Genomic DNA, 17991 nt, shown 5'->3' on the forward strand with positions numbered 1-17991 from the left:
TGAGGGTTTAGAGCTGTCAGACAAAGCTGGGGAGACAGACACGCCGTCTTTCAGATCCTGCTCTGCCACCGGCTGCTCTCACCCTTTGGCTGGCTCGGAACGACTGCTCCCTGGGGTGAGTGAGTGATAGGCCAGGCTCTTGGAGCAGAGGGGCTGACAGCAGGAGGGTGCAGAGGCGAGAAACTGCAGAGAGATCCCAGCCACACTTCCAGCCCGCTCACCAAGGCAGCCTCACCAAAGATATGGGGCTTTCCACACAGATGTTGATGTACACAAAGGCGGCACAAGAAGCCCATCACATGGCCTGCAGCAAGCAAGCTGCAATATCCCACTGCAGCACAGATCACCGATGACACTCAGCTGTGTAGCCACCACTCCTGGCTGGGCACACAGGCAAGAACACATTTCACCAGATAGACACAGCTACACTCATGTACACAACTGCACATATATAAATGTAGCCATAATTATAAACGTGGACAACACCCAAAAATCTGCATCTATACATCCATATACATACAGCTGTACACACAGACTTGGCCACACAGCCACAGCAGTACGTACATATGGACACTCAGCCAAACATGCCCACCCCAACACAGCTGCAATCATGTACACAACAAAGCTACACTCATAGCTTCATACATGGAGACACAGTAAAACACACACATTTTATACATGAGCACATAACCACATACACACAGACCTATATACAAAGTCCACATAAATGCCTCCATCTAGCTAGACTCGCATATATAATATGCATATAATATAAATGTGACCACGCAAACAGAAGGAATAGCAACATACACACATAGCCACACACAGCCATGTCCAAGTATTATCACAGGGACACAGCCTCACCCATGGTAGACATACACATACCCTGGAACAAAGACACTGGCAGGCCCGGCAGGGGTCTCTTCAGCTGCTGAGAAGGTCCCAGCATGAGCACAGGCATACGGACACTACAGACACAAAGGCATCTCTGGGGTGCACGGAGTCTGTGAGTTCCCTACTCCTGAGACCTGGAGGGCACGCCTTGCTCTGCTATCCAGCAGCAAGGGGAACCCTGTATGGCTACTGTAATGCAGGGGTGACTCCACTGGGGTGATAGAACAGGGCTGAAGGGCCTTCAAAATCCCTCTGGTCAGTTCTCAGTCATGTTCCTTCTCTCTGGGGTTTGGGTGTTCCTGCCCAATGCCAGTCTGTACCCAACATAGAACAAACAAACACACAACTCAAATCCAGGGGAAACAAGAAAGTAATTCCACTTTATTCTGGGTTCTGGAAGCTCCAATGAGTCCGCAAGAAGTTGGCAGCCCAGGAGGCTGGTGCAGATAACAGTCTCTGGCTCCTTCAGCCCTGGGAGCCAAAGGGCAGTGAAGAGGTTTAGGCTTGGGGTAGGAGAACTTAGGCCCCTGGTACTCCCAGCCTAAGCTGGGCAGGTTAAGGAAAAGGGGGCTGGAGAGTTTGCTCAGTTCCTTATCAAATGCACCACAGGAGGGCTGAGGGCTTGTGGTCACTCCTCACCCCTCTCAGGAGTGCTGAGCTCCCGAGTAGGCCCCAGAAGCTTGGCTTCAGGGCTCAGTCGGGGTTCCCCCAAGGGCCCCTCGCCCTCCAGGTCCAGCTCCTCAAATGATGAGCCGCTGGCACCCGATTCACTGTAGCTGTGCTCGCTGCGGTTATCGCCATCATCCGAGCCACGGCTGCTTGCCCCAGGAGAAAGTGTGGTGGCTGAAGTTTCCCGACTGCCAGGGCGCACCTCCAGGCTTACAGAGCTTGTATCGCTTGTGTCAGCTCCTGTGGCCAGGACAAGGGAGCACTGGTTAGCCAACCCCCACATATTGTCAAAGGTCCTTCCTTCAGGGTCAGGGCAAGGGCTCTACCACCAGCTCAGGAACTGAGCACGCAGAATCCACTCATGAATAATACAGTCGCCCTGCCTCAGGAGGCCCATTCCAGCTGCCCTCTGCCCTCTGCCCTGATAGAGTCAAGGGAGTCTGAAGGGAGGAAGAGAGCAGGAGAGAGGAGCAGCTGCTGTGCACTTCTCTCCCTAGCCTAAATTAGCTCCCGTTCCCTGCACTTTCACAAAGCCACTGACCCCTACCCCCGCGTCCATTAAGGGCCACTCAGCCTGAGGGTGACGCGCTGAGGGTAGAACAAAGGAGACCCAAATAGTCTGCTCTACCCTTCATTTTCAGGCTCATGAGTGGTCTGTCCAGGGACAGCTAGAGAACACTGCCTGTGAGGCAGGAGGGCTGAAGAAAGGGCCAAGAGAACTGTTCTCCAGTCCATGCCCCCACAAAAGCCTCCTGAAGGAGCAGTGATAGTCAGGACATCAGCTGGCTCCTTCCCCTAACCACTCTGCATCCCCCATGAAGGAGGGGCTGAAGCAAGAGCAGGAAGAAATCCCGAGAAACACCCAGTCAAAAGGAAGGAGAGTGCTAGGATGAAGCATCTTAAAGATTTTCTCCTCATAGGCCTGAGAGAACCCAGGGGAATGCTCATCCACCCTGTCCCTACTCCAACCATTGATGCTTTTCAATCTGTCCCCTCTACTCCTTGTAATTCCTCCAAGTGGTCCTTTGTATACCCTGTCCAGGAGCAACCTCTCAGCCCATTTCTACAAACTAGAAGCACTGGATGCAGGTGGAAGGTGGGAAGGAGGAACAAACATCCCAGGCCTACTGTGTGCAAGACTCTAGATTGGGAAATGGTCAACACATCATCTGAAGTATAAGTAAAGAGATGCAGCTGTCAAATCTGTTAAACATCACAGAAGGGGAGGGTAGGCTAGCTCACCCAGTTCCTGTCTCCAAGGTAATAAGGTCTTGAGCCAGGAGCAGTTGGAGACTGCTTGGTACTTGCACTGGCCCAGAGCTATCCTAGAGCCTCAGGTGGGGCCTAGGGTAGTGAGGGTGAAGCAATATAATCCATTCTGTCTTCTGGGCCCTCCTAGCAAAGGTGAGATGAGCCCTGAAAGCGCAAGACTACTGGCCCTGGCCGCTCCTTTCCTGAGGCCTTTGGTGTGGCTCCCACAGAAGCAGGCCAGAGGAGCGCTGAGTTATGGGTAATCCCACTGACCCTGGGGCAGGACTCCAGCTCTTCATCCACTCACACTGTTATCAGTGTCCCAAAGGCTGCAGGTCTGAAAGACGGAACGGAGGGGTAGTTTCTCCCAGACCCCATTACTGTCAAGTTCTATCTACCTATCTACCTAATGGCTCACCCAAGACCCTTGGGTGTAGGGACCATCCTCTTCCCTTCCCACTCCTCAGAGTGATCAGAGGATAGAGCCCAGGAGTGCTTCCTTCAGTCCAGATGAAGATGGCTGCTGGGAACAGATGGACACTACTTATAAAAGAACTTTTCAAGGCAGGGTAGTGGTGCCCTACAGTCCTACAGAAGGAGGTCCCTTTGTTGAGCCTGTGCCCCTTCAAAGAGGACCCTAGGCAAAGCAAAGGAGCATCTGAATCCCCAGGGCTGTTAGGCAGGGGATGCAAAGCTACCACCTTTACCCAGTTCCTCCCTCTTCTCTGCCAACAGTCAATGCAAGGAGATCAAATATTCATCGCTTCTGTGGAGCTAAATAATACATCAATGTAATAACAGGCACAAGGCAGCTAATCACCCCCTTTCACCTCCCAGTCCAAGTCAGGGCCCCAGCAGGGAGGCAAGGAAGGACAGGCCAAGCCTTGGGTGGCCGGGCACCCATCATGCATTGCTGTGTAAGTGGCATGCACCTGGAGAGTGGCTACCCTGGGAGTCAGGACAGCCTCTGTCAAAAGTGGGCAGATCCCACAGCACCCACAGTAGAGAGTAGGCGGGCAGATGGGTGGGGAGGACAGGCCAAGGACCTCAGGGGTGTGGGAGCTGTGGCTGCAGCCAGCTGTACGCAGTGAGTGCCAAGTCGTCCTTTAACACTCCTGGCAGGCAGTGTTTGGGAGGGAAGGGAACTGGGTGGGTGGGCCAAGGAGGCAGGAAGCAGAGGAAGGTTGTAGGAAGGTCAAGGCACTCCTCCTTCCGACTGGGGGTTGCCTGGGCTTGCTGACCTTGTGCCATGTCCAGTGCCCACAGTAGGGGCAGAAAGAGTATCTGCCGGGCACTACCAAGCAGAAGGGAGCAGTACCCCATGGAGGTAATTAACTCCAGATGAAGTTAACTATGTTGGACACAAGCCCCAAGGGAGAGGAGACTGCCTCCCAGTAGCCTCCCTGCACCAGCCCCTGCCAACACATGTCTCTTTAGAGTGACCTTGGCTGTTGAAAACTGGATGGGCAAAAAGACTCCCAGAGAAGTGAAAAAGAGGGATAGTTCCTTTCCCTACAGCCCTGTTATCACCCCTAGAATTTCTGACTAACATAACACATAACAGAACAGTCAGAAGTTGGGGCCCCCAGGATTACCTGGCATGTTACCGGGGTTTCTTGCCCATGAGTGTCATACAAGATCACGGCAGGACAGTGGGAACAGGTAAATGGCTTGTGGGCTTGAGCCTAGGGCATTCTAGTTGCCAGCATAGCCTGGGCTCTGGTGGCAGGGGCTCTAGAAGGTGTCCTATACTGGAGACTGGAGAACACTGTGGTTCCTTTCTTACCTTCGGACTTAAGTTTAGCCCCACTTCCAGATAAGTCCCATCCAGATGACTTTCACTCATCTGCCTAGGACATTAAGAATTACTATTGCATCTGAAGTGAATTCAGCCAGTTACCTGAAGAACCATGTGTGAATCCACATTTATGTGGCTGCACATGTCTGAGAACATGCAATTCTGCATATGAGTCCTGATGTAAGGTATCACTTTCCCTCCTTTGCCAAGTAGTGTCTACCTAGAATGCCAGCTCCTTATACAGAGGAGCCTCAACTGTGTCCTGAGATGTGCAGAAAAGGACTCTGGGCAGGGAGCAGGGTCCCACCCCCACCCTTTTCTCCCACCTTTGGTACCTGTGCCATCCACTTGGGTGTCACTGGCCTCCAGAAGCCCTCGGCATTTCCGCTCTGTCTCCTTCACCTCTGGCACGTAGAAATCTCCTTGCCGTGCCAGGGGGCACATGAAATGGATCTGGTCCTGCTGGTAGATCTCCAGCCGAGGGTGAGCACACAGCTTCCGCTCCTACCAGTGTTGCAAAATGTGGTATAAGCACTACAGGGCCCTGACCAACTTGTCCCAAGGGAACTCTGGGAACTGTCTACAGTCTATTCCTTCTGGAGGAGCTAGTTGTGTTTTCTCTCCCAATCTCTTCCAGGCTTCAAACCCCCTACTGAAGGAGGAACACGAGGAGCACTCCAGGCGTAGGACCCTACACTCCAGGAGCAGAGGTCTCATGACGAAGAATCCTTAGATCAGCAATTTAAGTCATATGCTAAAACATCCCAAGTCTGGCCCTGCTAATCCTATGTTTGTCTAGGACTAAATAGCTAGGACCATGGCTTTAGGCACTCAAGCCAAGATCTGATCTATCTGACTTTTTATCCTAGAACTTTGTGACCTGATCCCCCTTTCTCCCCTAGACAATGCTGACTGACACAGAAATCAGGTGAGGTCAGTGCCCCTGAAGCTGGGGCCTCCAGCTCCTGTGTATAGACATATTACTACAAACTGCTTTTACCACATCTCCATGGCTAGGTCTGTCAAACTCTGAAACTATCAAATATGGCTCCTGTACTTCCTTACACCTCATCCTAGAGTTTCTGCTGAAGAAGTAGCAGAATCTGAGCTACAGGGTAGGTAGGAAAGACATGAGGTGACACTGGATATTATTACCTAATGGGCTAAAGTACCAGCTTCTAGGGCCCCAGTTCTGACAGACACTCCACTCCCCTTTACCTAGACACAGATCGGTATTTCTTACCCTAGTGCATCAAAGCAGCAGACGTATGCCAGAGTTGCCCCGAGGCAGGCAGGAACCACCAGACTTGGGAGCAAGTGTCTCTCGATGTAGAATCTGCCCCCCTTTCCTGTGATGGGGCACAATTACCCACCAAGACAACTGTGAGGCCCCTGCCCTGTCACTGCTCACCCGCAAACCTTCACAACATGGTTATTTATAGCACCTGCCAGGCTCTCACCGTGAGCTCTAAAATGAGCTTTCCACTTAACAGTAATGAGAGACTTATCGCCTGGTTCAGAGAAGCCACTCCAGGACTCCACCTGTCTGACTGCCTGTCCAACCCAAGGGTTGAGGAACCTCCTCCAATTAAAAAGGGCCATGGAGGGGAAAATGAAGGATGAGAAGTCTGAAAGGAGGACCCAACCAGGACCTTCAGTGCCAGCTAGAGAGAGAGTATATCAAGGAGGCCAGGTGGAGGCAGGTGGCCCAGCCTAGGTCAGTGGCAGCTCAGATCCAATCTCCACAAGTAATCCAGGCAAAGCCTTTCCTCCTGAGTATCCAGGCACTGAAACACAGGATGAGATACCCTAGCCCTGATGCTCATCACTTTTACTAGTCTTGACTCCAGTCTTTCCTGCCAGTCTCCAGGATCTCTTCCATATCCATTCTCAGGTCAAACCTTTTAACATTTTATTTTGTTTTGATGGCTGCCTTTGTTTCTAAACATGCTTAACGAAGGCCTGGTTTTCAGGATAAGCCTGAGGACAATGTACTATAAGGGAAGTAAAAGATCATACTGTCAAAAAGTAGGAGTTACTAGGCTCTGGGACTCTTCCAAAGTCAGCACCCGAGGACAGGTATCTGTTAAACCTGTGCTTCCTTCAACAAACTGCTAAAGCCATGGGGGCTCCCGGAAGAAGGTCCAGTTCCTCCCCGGTAGTAAAAAGTAGTCCCCAAATACAGCCAGAGCATGACATTCACTGACATCATCAGACTCTGAGCATTTGAGAAGTCCAACTGCCAGTATCAGAAAGAGCACAGCTATCTCAAGAGAAAAAGTAAAGTCTGTGTACATCCAGAGATGCCAGAGACAAAGAGGCTCCTACCCTAGACTTGACCCTTACCAAACTCATGCTACCTCCCAACCTTTCTTTCTGGAAGAGTATGACAGTAATAGGGAAGAGGGGGTAGTGCTCCTTCCACCCTCTCTTCCAGGCTGGGCAGCAGGGTGGGCAGCACCAGACAGCCACCCTGTGCCACCTGTTCTGCCAGCCCCCTCATTGGCAGGCAGCTCTGTGGCTGCTCTGCGCATCTGCCTCCTCCGGAGAGCCCAGCTCTGAAGTTGCCTGGCTGTGGACAGCCTGTTACCATGGAAACTGCATCCTCCATCCTTGCCATCGCCTTCATCTCAAAGCCATCGGGAGAACAGAGAGAAAGAGGATGGAGAGCAGACTGTGGCCTGGCTACACTTCTCTGCCACCCCTACCTCTCTGCAGCCTCCTACTCAGGGAGCAGAACATTAACTGCCCAGGCCTGCTTCAGACTTGAATCCAGCAGTGGCCCAGCCCTTGCTACCTAACCCACTGTTCTCCCTATTGGAAGGAAGCATAAAGCTAATTAAAATTCCATAGCCTGCTCAACCCCAAATCATTATAACACATACTGGGTCCTGTCAAAATTCAGACTCAGGAGCAGAAAAGGGGCAAGAAGAAGGTAAAAGGTTAAAACTTCTACCTTAGACCTCAGGCAAAGAAGGGGCCTATAGCTGTCCCTGTTGTCCTTCATGGGAGACTACGTTCCCCTCTGTGCTCTGCTAAGCAGGAATGAATCTAATGAAAACTTGGGATAAAAGAGCAAGGGGGCTGGGCAGTGGTGGCACACGCCTTTAATCACAGCACTAGGGAAGCAGAGGCAGGCAGATCTCCGTGAGTTTAAGGCCATCCTGGTCTACAAAGTGAGTTCCCGGATCGCTAGGGTTGTTAACAGAGAAACCCTGTCTTGGGGGGAAAACATAACAAGGGGGGCAAAACCAGCATATGCTCTGTCCCTGAGTATTCAGGCAGAATAAGCCTTTTCCTTGCTAGACAGGTGCTGCCTCCAGGGAAAAAGAGGGTAGCCATGGGCTGACTTCTGGGTCCTCACTACACAGCAGGAGTTGCTGCCCAAACAGCATGCCGATGAACCAGGAAATATTGGAAAATCATTGGAGGAAGGTGAGGCCAGCTGCTTCTCCCTCAGCTAGCCCCAGGGAGCCCTTGGAGAGCAGACTGCCAATGGCCAAGGACACTAGCTCAATGCCACAAGAACCTATTATTGCTGAGAAAGGGAGCCTGGATAGGTTTGACATCCCAATCAGCTCTGGAATACCACAGTCTAAGTAACTAGGTAGAAGCAATGCAAAGACAGAGAAATCTTTCCTGGTCATTAAGGCTACTGGTTATCTGACAAACTCCTACCCTAGAGCAGCTCATTCGCATACACACAGACCATCAGGTCCTCTCGAAGGCCGAAGAGACGCAGACCTCCAGGCCCTCCAGAATCAGAAATAAGAAAGGGAGACTTCAGCATAACTCTCATTCTACCCTCCACTAACACGGATGACCTACCCTGAAGTACTGGGAGACAAAAAGACAGTTCACCACCTTATATAAGGTTACCATACTGAGGCACATATCTCAGCAACCTTGGAAACTTACTCTTCACCTCAGGCTAAGCCCATCTCTTGGGCTGGGGCAAGTGTCTGCCCATACTACCCAGGGCTCCCACAGGTGCTGGGCTGGTATAATGGACCAAGGTTTCCTCTCAGGATCCACAGGTAGATCTCTCTGAATCCAGGGGTATGGGAGGTAAGACACAGGATCTGAATATTTTGTGCTTTGCTCTGAGAATATCATCCTGTGTGTTGTCTTCAGCGAGAAGTAAGGAAGGTCAAGGAACAGAAGCAGTCAGGCCAGACTAGAAACTGAAGGGGATCCCACCTCCAGACTGCTGAGGGACTAGAATCTACTCAGAGCTAGGTGACAAATGCCCCAAATGGAGAAGCCATGGGTGCAGGTCAGGGACTGGGTCACACATCTCTGACCTAAGCTCCAGGTCCATAAAGAAATGAGTTCTGCCTGATGCATCCTTCTTACCTCTTGCTTCAATGGGCTTCTTTGATCACCCCTGCTGCCCAGCCTTACTCACTGCTCTGTACCAAGCTGGACAAACAGGCAGTCACAAAGCCAGCCAGCAGCTGCTACATCCCACCCGAGGTGGAAGCTTCTCCTCGCTGGGGAAATGATGCATGCTCATTTTTAATTACACAGACACCAATAGACTCCCGCCTGCACACAGAGGTCCTCACAAATGGGGATCAGACCCTGCAGGTCCCTCAGGCGGGTCTGCACTGCATGTGCAAAGTGCTTGGGGGAGGCACAGCGGGGAGGCTGCAGCTAGAATACAGCACATTGTTATTATTCTGCCCAGGAACTTCCATCAGCTTCCCTCCCCCCCTCCACAGACCACCCCCACCCCATCTCCACCAGACTTCACAATAGCTTCTGGCCCAGAACTTAAACGTCTATCAGGTCCTGGGGAACCCCAATGCCAGCAGGGAAAGCCAACTGGAGGATTAGATTACTTCTTTCCTTCCTTTCCTGTCCCTCCTCACTCCACCCTAGCTCTGCCCAAAGTCTTAAAAAGTAGAAGAATAGATAATTTCAGGAGAAGTGAGGAACAAGGTAATGGAGGAGGGTCATCTTTCTATCTGTTGTTTCATTGGTTAAATAAAGAAACTGCCTTGGCCCTTTAATAGGACATAAAATTAGGTAGGCGGAGTAAACAGAACAGAATGCTGGGAGAAAGAAGCCAGCCGAGTCGAGGAGTCGCCATGATTCTCACTCCTGACACAGCCGCAGGTTAAGCCACCTCGTGGGCTACACAGATTATTAGAAATGGGTTAGGTCAATATGTAAGAGCTAGCCAATAAGAGGCTGGAACTAATGGGCCAGGCAGTGTTTAAAAGAATACAGTTTCCATGTAATTATTTCGGGTAAAGCTAGCCGGGTGGCGGGACGCAGCCCAGCCCACCAATCTTCACTACTTAAAGACAAGGCATTGCATATGTGGAAAACCACAAAAGAATGGATGATGGATCCTACCATAAACATCAGTAAACACAAAGATCACTAAAGGATGGCCCACTTCTTTGTATGCCAATCAACAAATTAGAAAAACACAACAGAAGCAAAAAATCAAGACCTTCTTAGAATTAGGTTTAGCCCAGGGCCAAACCTAAATAGCAGGGGATGAAGACAGAGGAGCTACACAGGGCGGGCCAGACCTGGGTAGGAGCCTGGGGAAGACTGCAGAACGGGGAAGTGTAAAGCAGTGAGGTTGGGTGCTGTGCCTGGCACCCCAGCCTGCTGTGCCTACTGCCGCTGTTGCCTGAAGACTTTTCATTTTCACCTCAGAGCCGGCAGCTCGCCACACAATTTACACTTCTGTTCATCTCCCTGGTGCTACCCAGGCCCTAGCTTCCTAGGTGGCTCATGGAGGGGGTGCTCAGCAGCAGTCAGGTATCAGGATGTGCTGGGGACTAAGGAGCAGAGAAATTATGATTCCCTGGAAGCCTCGGGGTTGCAACCATGTCCAGCCTTTCCTTTCTCCAGGGCATAGATGGACAATGCGAAACCCTATTTCAGTCCTGTTCTAGACTTTCTGGGCCCTTATGGAAAGGGAGCAGAAGGCTAGGGAGCCTGAGTGAGTAGCCCTGGAAATGGGCATTCAGCTAGAGCTCTGGTGGATCAGCCATAGGATGCCATGACTCTATCTTCCAAATTGGATGTTCCTGATCATACCCCTCCTACCAGAGCGTCCTAAAAGATTCAGCCACTATGCAGCGTCTATGTCGTCAAGGACCTTGAGCTCTGCCTGACTTACAAGCTGATAAAACGTTGCTGACTGATTATCCAGCAGCAGGGAGGCTGCTCAGTGCAGATGGAGTCATGAAGCCAAGCACCTGACAGCGAAAGTGGGATAGAGAAAAATTAGGAGAGAAAGTAACCCTGAATTTCTCAGCTCCAACTGGCACTTTGACCCCTTCTCCACCTCTCAGGGAAGTCCTTCCTACCTGCTTTATTAGACATGTAGCCTCTTATCTAAGGGTGTCATCAAATGGCACACTGTTATATGAAAAAGTTCCCTTCTCAGAATCCTTTCTACTCCCTAGTACCAAATTCCAAGCTTTCTGGAGAAGAGCAACAGAATTCTTCCTTGGTAAGTCATCTGCCTAGGGAAGGTGTTCTCTGTTAATTGGTGATGGTCTAACCAAACAGCACCATTCAGACAGCCTCAGCTCCTAGAGTCCTACAGGGATGCCAAGCTACAATATTCAAGCTGGTATTTTGAGAGTGGTGGCTCCCATTCCAGCACAGGCTGGCTTTGTGCTTTCAGTCCTAGCAGAGGGAAAAGAAAAGGTGAATCCAGAGAGCTTCAAGGAGAAAGGTCTAGTATATGGGTACCTGTACACCTCAATCTCCAGAAACAGTTCCATGAAGGATGCCTTTGCATGTGAGAAGGTCTAGATGCCATCCACAGCTCCCTGGTATTTGCAGGACCCAGCCAGATCTTTTGGGCATAAACTGTGGTACTCCTCCTGGGCCCTCTAGTCTTAGCAGATCCTAATGTCTCTTCTGCACTTGCCTTCCCACCTAAATAATCCTTACCACCACCTCAAAGTGGCTGCTTGTGCCTTTCCTAGGAAGTCTAGCCCTCCACTTCCCACCCCCATACTCTCAGACACGGCTAAGCTCTTAACGAGGGTAATGGGAAAGGCTCTACAGTCTAGGGGCTTGCCACCTGATCCCATGTTCTGGGCTACTGCAAGTGCCTTCCTCTTCATGCTGGAGCAGGCCCATTAGTAGGCTGTAGTTCTGCCAGGGAACCTGGCTCTAGAGACCCTGTGAGAAAAGCCCATGGAGAAGCCTCAACCTCACTGAGGGTGAAGACTTCAGGCCCAATAAGGTGCCTGAGGCAGCTGTTTCCTGTGCTCAGAGCAGCTGCAAGGCCACCATTAATGATCACCTGCTGGGAAAATGGGAAGACAGACCAGCAGCCTCAGGCTCCAACACTAACAAGTCGTGCTGGAGACAGTGTCAAACTGGTGAATGTTACTGTCATCTCAGGCCCACTGTGGCACTGTTCCAAGTACAGCCAAATCCACAAGTCTTCTGCCTCTTGGTTCCACCTCCACTCGAGCCTAGATTCACCCACTACTTCCTCACTTGGCCTTAGGCTTTTGCCATCTATTTGGGCATACATGCTTTAAGACCCCTGTGATTATCTTCTAACTAATCCCCATGTGCAGAACAGTGCCATCCAAAGGAAGGTTCAGCAATTAATTGTTGAATAAGAGACTAAGCTGAGGTGTCAAGAGGGCCTCCACCTTACCCTTTGAATTTTGGTGCTAGCCTGTGTATGGTAAGCACATGCTCCATGCTGAGCCTGATCATAGCTCAGCATTCCTTATTAAAATAAAGCTTGAAACCATATCATGTTGGCAGGGCCAAGATGGTAGCCAAAGAGTGAGAGATGACCAGATCTCAAATTTTCCATGGGGCTTTCTCATCTGGATCCCTATAGCCAGGGCCTAATAGACCTCTCCTAGTCCCACCCTAACTCCTTCACGGATGATGACACAGGCTAAGTGGACACAAATACAGGGTTCAGAACCTAGTGGGTAGAGTCAGTTTCTCAACAGGCTGCTCTAAGCTTCATGCAGCTCATCAGGCTGACTCACTCCACAGGCACTCTGCTGTGCCCTGCTCCTTAGATCCTAGCTGGTCAAACTATCACCCACCCACCACTTAAAGAGTTCAGTTACCTCCACTTCACAGACCTCCAACCTGAAGCTCCTCAAGCTTCCATTCAGCTCCAATTTCTAATTAGAGTGATGCTTCTTCAGAAACAAATGCCTCTTCTGAAAGCGACCTGGTGTCCCTTCACTCTGCTTGCACTGCAGTTACACAGCATCCACAAAATCCAGAATAATCATGCATCTAGCAGGAGTGGGGGGATCTTCTCAGGTTCATCTCAACTAGTACAAAAGTTTGCAAACCAAGCTGGGCGGTGGTGGCGCACGCCTTTAATCCCAGCACTCGGGAGGCAGAGGCAGGCGGATCTCTGTGAGTTCGAGACCAGCCTGGTCTACAAGAGCTAGTTCCAGGACAGGCTCCAAAACCACAGAGAAACCCTGTCTTGAAAAACCAAAAAAAAAAAAAGTTTGCAAACCAGTGGAGCCTCAGAAGTCCTCTTCCAGACCAAAGGTTAAGATATTAACTGAATTAAAAAAAAACTTTAGGCATAGTGACTACAGTTAAGACAGGTCTAAGCTGCCAGCCACAGAGTACACCTCAGCATAGCTTTTAGTTCCCTCCCACTCTAAGCCCCTGTTAGGTCAACCCCAGTCAATACAGCTATCCCAGGTCTTGGCCTTTATGGTACCCCTTTTCTGGCAACTCCTCTTACAGCTCCCTTTCCAACACTATAGTGAAAGAACCACACCTGATTTCTGGGGCCTGCCTACTACCAATCATTGTGTGAACAAGACCCTGGTTCCCTAAACTTGGGACAAGATGCTTAAGCAAAAACAAAAAAAACAAAAAAAAAACAAAAAAAAACAAAAAACAAACAAAAAACAAACAAACAAACAGACAAAACAACAACAACAAAAAACAAAACAAAGGCCCTGGAAATGCCTGGATATAAAAAACCCTAGAACAGGTGTTTATGGAAAAGATTCTGGATCTTGCTGAAGGGGAGTTAAGCATGGGGCAGGGCAGTCAGGCAGCTTGGTCAGTCTAATGCCCTCAAGGATCCTGATCAACTCTCCTGTCATGCTAGGGACCTTTCATACACAATACCACACAGGACCCTATTTTCACCATTCAGTCCTAAAGGCTACATGTACCCAAAGCCTTCCTTGGGCACTTCAAAAGACAGTTCTAACCTGAGGTGAATTTTGGTATGTGTGGGTCTTTGTCCACTGCTCTAGGCTCTTATCTAGACCGATTATCTCTGCTGTAGTTTTGTAATTTTAAGGAAGTTCAGTTCCCTTCTGTAGCTGCAAGAAGCAGCCTCCAGTCTGGGACTTAAGGAGTGGTCTCCTCTGCCCATACACTTCAGGGAAGCACAATGGCCACACTGGGATATCTTCTACATACAGAGACGATAACATGGTACCTGGGTAACCCTTACACAAACTGTTCCCAGAGTGTTCAGCCTGGAGAGTCCTAGCAGTATTTTTGAAGGCAGAAACTGCAGCATCTGGTTGGTGGTGGGGGCATATACCTTTATCCCTAGCACTTGGAAGGTGGAGACAGGCAGATTTCTGTGAGTTTGAGGTCAGCCTGGTTTACAGAGTGAGTTCCAGGATAACCAGGTCTATACAGAAAAACCATGTATTACAAAACAAAACAAGTGCCAGGAGGTGATGGTGCACGCCTTTAATCCCAGCACTCAGGAGACAGAGACATGCAAATCTCTTGAGTGTGAAACCATTTTGGATACACGAGTTCCAGCACAGTTAGAACTTCACAGGGAAACCCTGTCTCGAAAAAGAACAACCCCCAAATAAATAAATAAACAAATTCCAGCGTCTACAGCTCAGTCTGGCAGATTGCTAGGCTGAAATATGGTTGGCCAGGGAGCTGCCAAGCAGATCACAAAGATGACAAAGATGGGTTACAGGTATCCCTTCCAGAAACCAAAGAAGCCTGAAAACATTTTTTTTTTTTTTTTGGCTCCTTGCAGTAACCTCTGGGTCCTTTGCTGTGCCATGAAACCAATGCCCCAGGGTTAGGCACATCTGCAATTGCCAGGCAGTAGCTGCTTTCCAACTCAAAGCTCTCTGAGACCCATACATCTCCTAGTCCTCACCCACCCATATACACTCCACCTCAGCCTCTGGAGCAGCAGGGGAGACTGTCAAGTCAGTCCTCCCCTTTATCTGCCAGCAAAACCATCCCTCTTGAAAGAATGTGATAGCTGCTATTATTTCATCTGAAGAACATCCACAGCAATCCCAAATCCAGAGAGAAAATGAGAGAGTAAGAGAGAAGAAAGGAGGGGGGGGGGGGCTGTGTATGTACACAAAGTCAAAAAGCAGCCAGTTGTTGGGTTAGGAGAGTCACAAATGCTGATCTCTCATTAGTAACCTCAGTGACTACAGGGCACTGAGGCAGGGGTGTGAGGCAGCCTGACTCTGTTCTGTCCCCTGTGCTGAGAGGCAGAAGCTACCTCCTGTAGATTGCAGTTATGGCCAACCAGTCTCTTCCTCATCTCCCCGTCAACTTAGTCTCTTAGGACCCAAAGCCTGGCTAAACACAGGACAGGTATGGCCCTCACCCTGCCCCAAACCCCTGGCTTTTTGTCTCTGCCACCACCCCAGGAAAACAGAGCCCAGAGAGCAGCTGACAGGAGGAAGGACTTTCATCAAAGAGATGATGTTGAAACCAGGCAACTTGTGAAGCAGTCAGGGGCAGGGAAATTTGGACAAAGGTATCTAAAAATAAACCCCTGAAGCCAGGAAAAAGCTTTGGTGGCTCAGTTGCTTGCCACTATACCACATGCCACACACCCAGTTCTGAGGTCTGGAACCCAAGAAATATCTTCCTGGGGATGCTCCTCCAGATTAGCCATCAAGACTGAAGATGACAGCATAGACAAAACAAGATGGAAAACACTGTACACCAGGCCCTCACTTGAGCGGCCTAGGACATTTATATCTTACTTCCTGCCATTATACCAGCCCACTTTCCCACCTCCTACCCCTGGGCCCAGGGAAGCACGACCTCTCTAGCAGTGCTCCCGGCTACCATCTCCCAGCTCCCAAGCCTCTGCCTGACAGACATCACTGCCACCCAGCCATAACCACACCCCATGCAAATGTCAAACAGTTCCACTGTTAGCCCACAGAGCCAGTTTTACCCCAAACCAGGTCCTCTTAAAAGATTCCCACAGTTCAATGGAAAGCAACATCATGCTTCCAACTACCTTGAAACAGGACACAGCCTGTGCCACCCCACAACATCCTTCTTAACAGCCAACCCAGCTTTAGTACAACAGCTACACCGCAAAACAGACCGCCAACCTCTGTGCTGGTTCTGCATCACTACAGTCACTGCCCAGTGACTTATGGTCTGGAAGAAAGGAAGGCTGGCATTAACCACCAAGCGAGAGGCAGTCTAACCTGTGGACATTTCCATTCAGATCCTGACTGCCTCCTGAGCACACTCCCCATCCCTAACCCAGCTCAGGATGGGGTAGCCCATCTTGAACAGATGACTCCAAGAGAACATTGCATTGGTTGTTAGGTTTGTTTTGGGTTTTTTGCTTGTTTGGTTGGTTTTTGGCACTTGATTGCCTTCAAACTTTCTATCACTGATACACACATAGACAGAGAGAAAGATATTTATAATTCTTTGAGACAAGATCTCTTTATGTAACCCAGGCTGGACTCAAACTCTAGGTCTTTCTGCTTCAACACCCCCAAGAAACTGGGATTCCAGGAGTGTCCCATCATACCCTTACTACGTTTAGATCAAACCAGGAATGATGGAGTAGAGCTGTCATCTGAGACCTTGAGAGGTAGCAGAAGGAGAACCAGGAGTTCAAGGTTACCCTCAGCTATACAGCAAGTTTGAAAACAGCCTAGCTGCATGATTCCCTGCCTCAGGAAAGAAAAGACAACCAAACAAAACTCTCCAAACAAGCCCTTTGCTGTTCTTTGCCCTCCCCTGATTAAACAGCCTTCCCTTCTTTGCAACAGCTCTCATGGACTCCACCTTGAAGTGACCTGCTATCTCTAACCACCCTACCAAAGAGGGTCCCCACTACTTCCTACCATGTATCCCATATTTGCTGCCTTTCTTCATCACCTCATTGTATATGCCTCTTTCATGCACTAGGTTCCACACTGTGTCCTGAAGAGCACTCAGTATGGACTCTATAAACACAAGCCAAACGAATGAATAAACAGTCACTTCCAAGCCCAAGATGTAGTCTTTCCCTTAGCTTTCAAGTCTGTAACACATCAAAGAAGGGTGCAGACAGGTCAGATTTTTAAGGCTTCTGTAGACAGAACCCTCTGTCTAATCTCTTGGTGGCTGACTCTCTTCCCCCAAATAGGCTGTGTTGCCAGTATTACTTCCTTCCAGGTCAGAAATGAAGGAGGCAGAGCCTGCCACTGCTGTTCAAGTCCTTGGGGGGGGGGGGGATGGGGGTGGGAGCAAAAGTAGCATCGAAGCCAGGGTGACACATGGCCAATGAGAGCTTCTCAGGCCTCAAGCAGGATAGCGACAGGGTGAGCACAGAGACAAAGCCAATCTGACCACATCAGGTTTCTGAACAAGCTCTTGGAGATGGTCTGACCCTAAGACCTTAAACATCTGAAAGAGAAGCCAGGAGTCTCTGCCAACATAAGTGCATGAGGGTCTCAGAGAGCTATTCTCTCCAAACTACTTATTCCTCATATCCTGGACCATCTTCTCGGTTACCACCCAAGGGATCTGAGTGACCACCTTCCATATGCTATACCCATGTCTCACCTTGATGTAGGTATCCAAAGCAGGATGGACTCGGCGGGCAGCCAGCCAGATGGATAGGGGAGTGGTGTAAGGGAAAGTGGCTGTCACTACATGGCTGGGTGCTGGAAAGGAGAATATCTTGAAGCCAAATTTCTGATAGAGGTGGATGAGCTCAGGTGAGGGTGACTCCTCTCCCTCACTCAGGATGCTGCCCACTGCACATCGGCACTTCTCGTGAGGCACCTGTAGAGGCAGAGCATGGGGTCAGTGTCACATAAAAGGAGGCCTTCAGACCTCAGGCCCTCTTCTTCTGGGATAACTTGGCCCTGGAGGAACCACCTGCTCCGGCAAGCTACAGAGCCCTAGATACAAGGATGGAGTTACCTACCAAAAGCAGCTATGACTCATGTCTATGCAGCCTGCCACAGGACTCTCACCCATTCCTTCAGCAATTAGGCTAAAGCTACATACATGACTCAGGAATCATGGTGAGAAAAAAAAAGAAAGGAAGAAAAAAAAGAAGACTTGATCTCTACCCTCCAGAAGCCTTGGGGAGGAAGAACAAAAAGATGTCTGAGCTTTATAATTCG

General features: G+C 49.9%; 1 protein-coding gene across 4 annotated transcripts in view; it reads right to left on the reverse strand.

Moving 5' to 3' along the window:
- Window positions 1-1246: 1246 nt before the first annotated feature.
- Window positions 1247-17991, reverse strand: part of Tex264 (testis expressed 264) — a 33052-nt gene continuing 16307 nt past the window's right edge. For all 4 annotated transcript variants that reach the window (XM_005347829.3, XM_026779082.1, XM_026779081.1 and 1 more), the window contains exons 4-6: window positions 17423-17644; window positions 4948-5116; window positions 1247-1803 (exon numbers count right to left, since the gene is read on the reverse strand). In XM_005347829.3, coding sequence (XP_005347886.1) covers window positions 1523-1803; window positions 4948-5116; window positions 17423-17644 — 672 coding nt within the window. In that variant the 3' untranslated portion in view covers window positions 1247-1522. The remainder of the gene's footprint in view (window positions 1804-4947; window positions 5117-17422; window positions 17645-17991) is intronic.

Source organism: Microtus ochrogaster, chromosome 5, assembly GCF_000317375.1.
Source record: "Microtus ochrogaster isolate Prairie Vole_2 chromosome 5, MicOch1.0, whole genome shotgun sequence".
NCBI classification, from domain to species: domain Eukaryota; kingdom Metazoa; phylum Chordata; class Mammalia; order Rodentia; family Cricetidae; genus Microtus; species Microtus ochrogaster.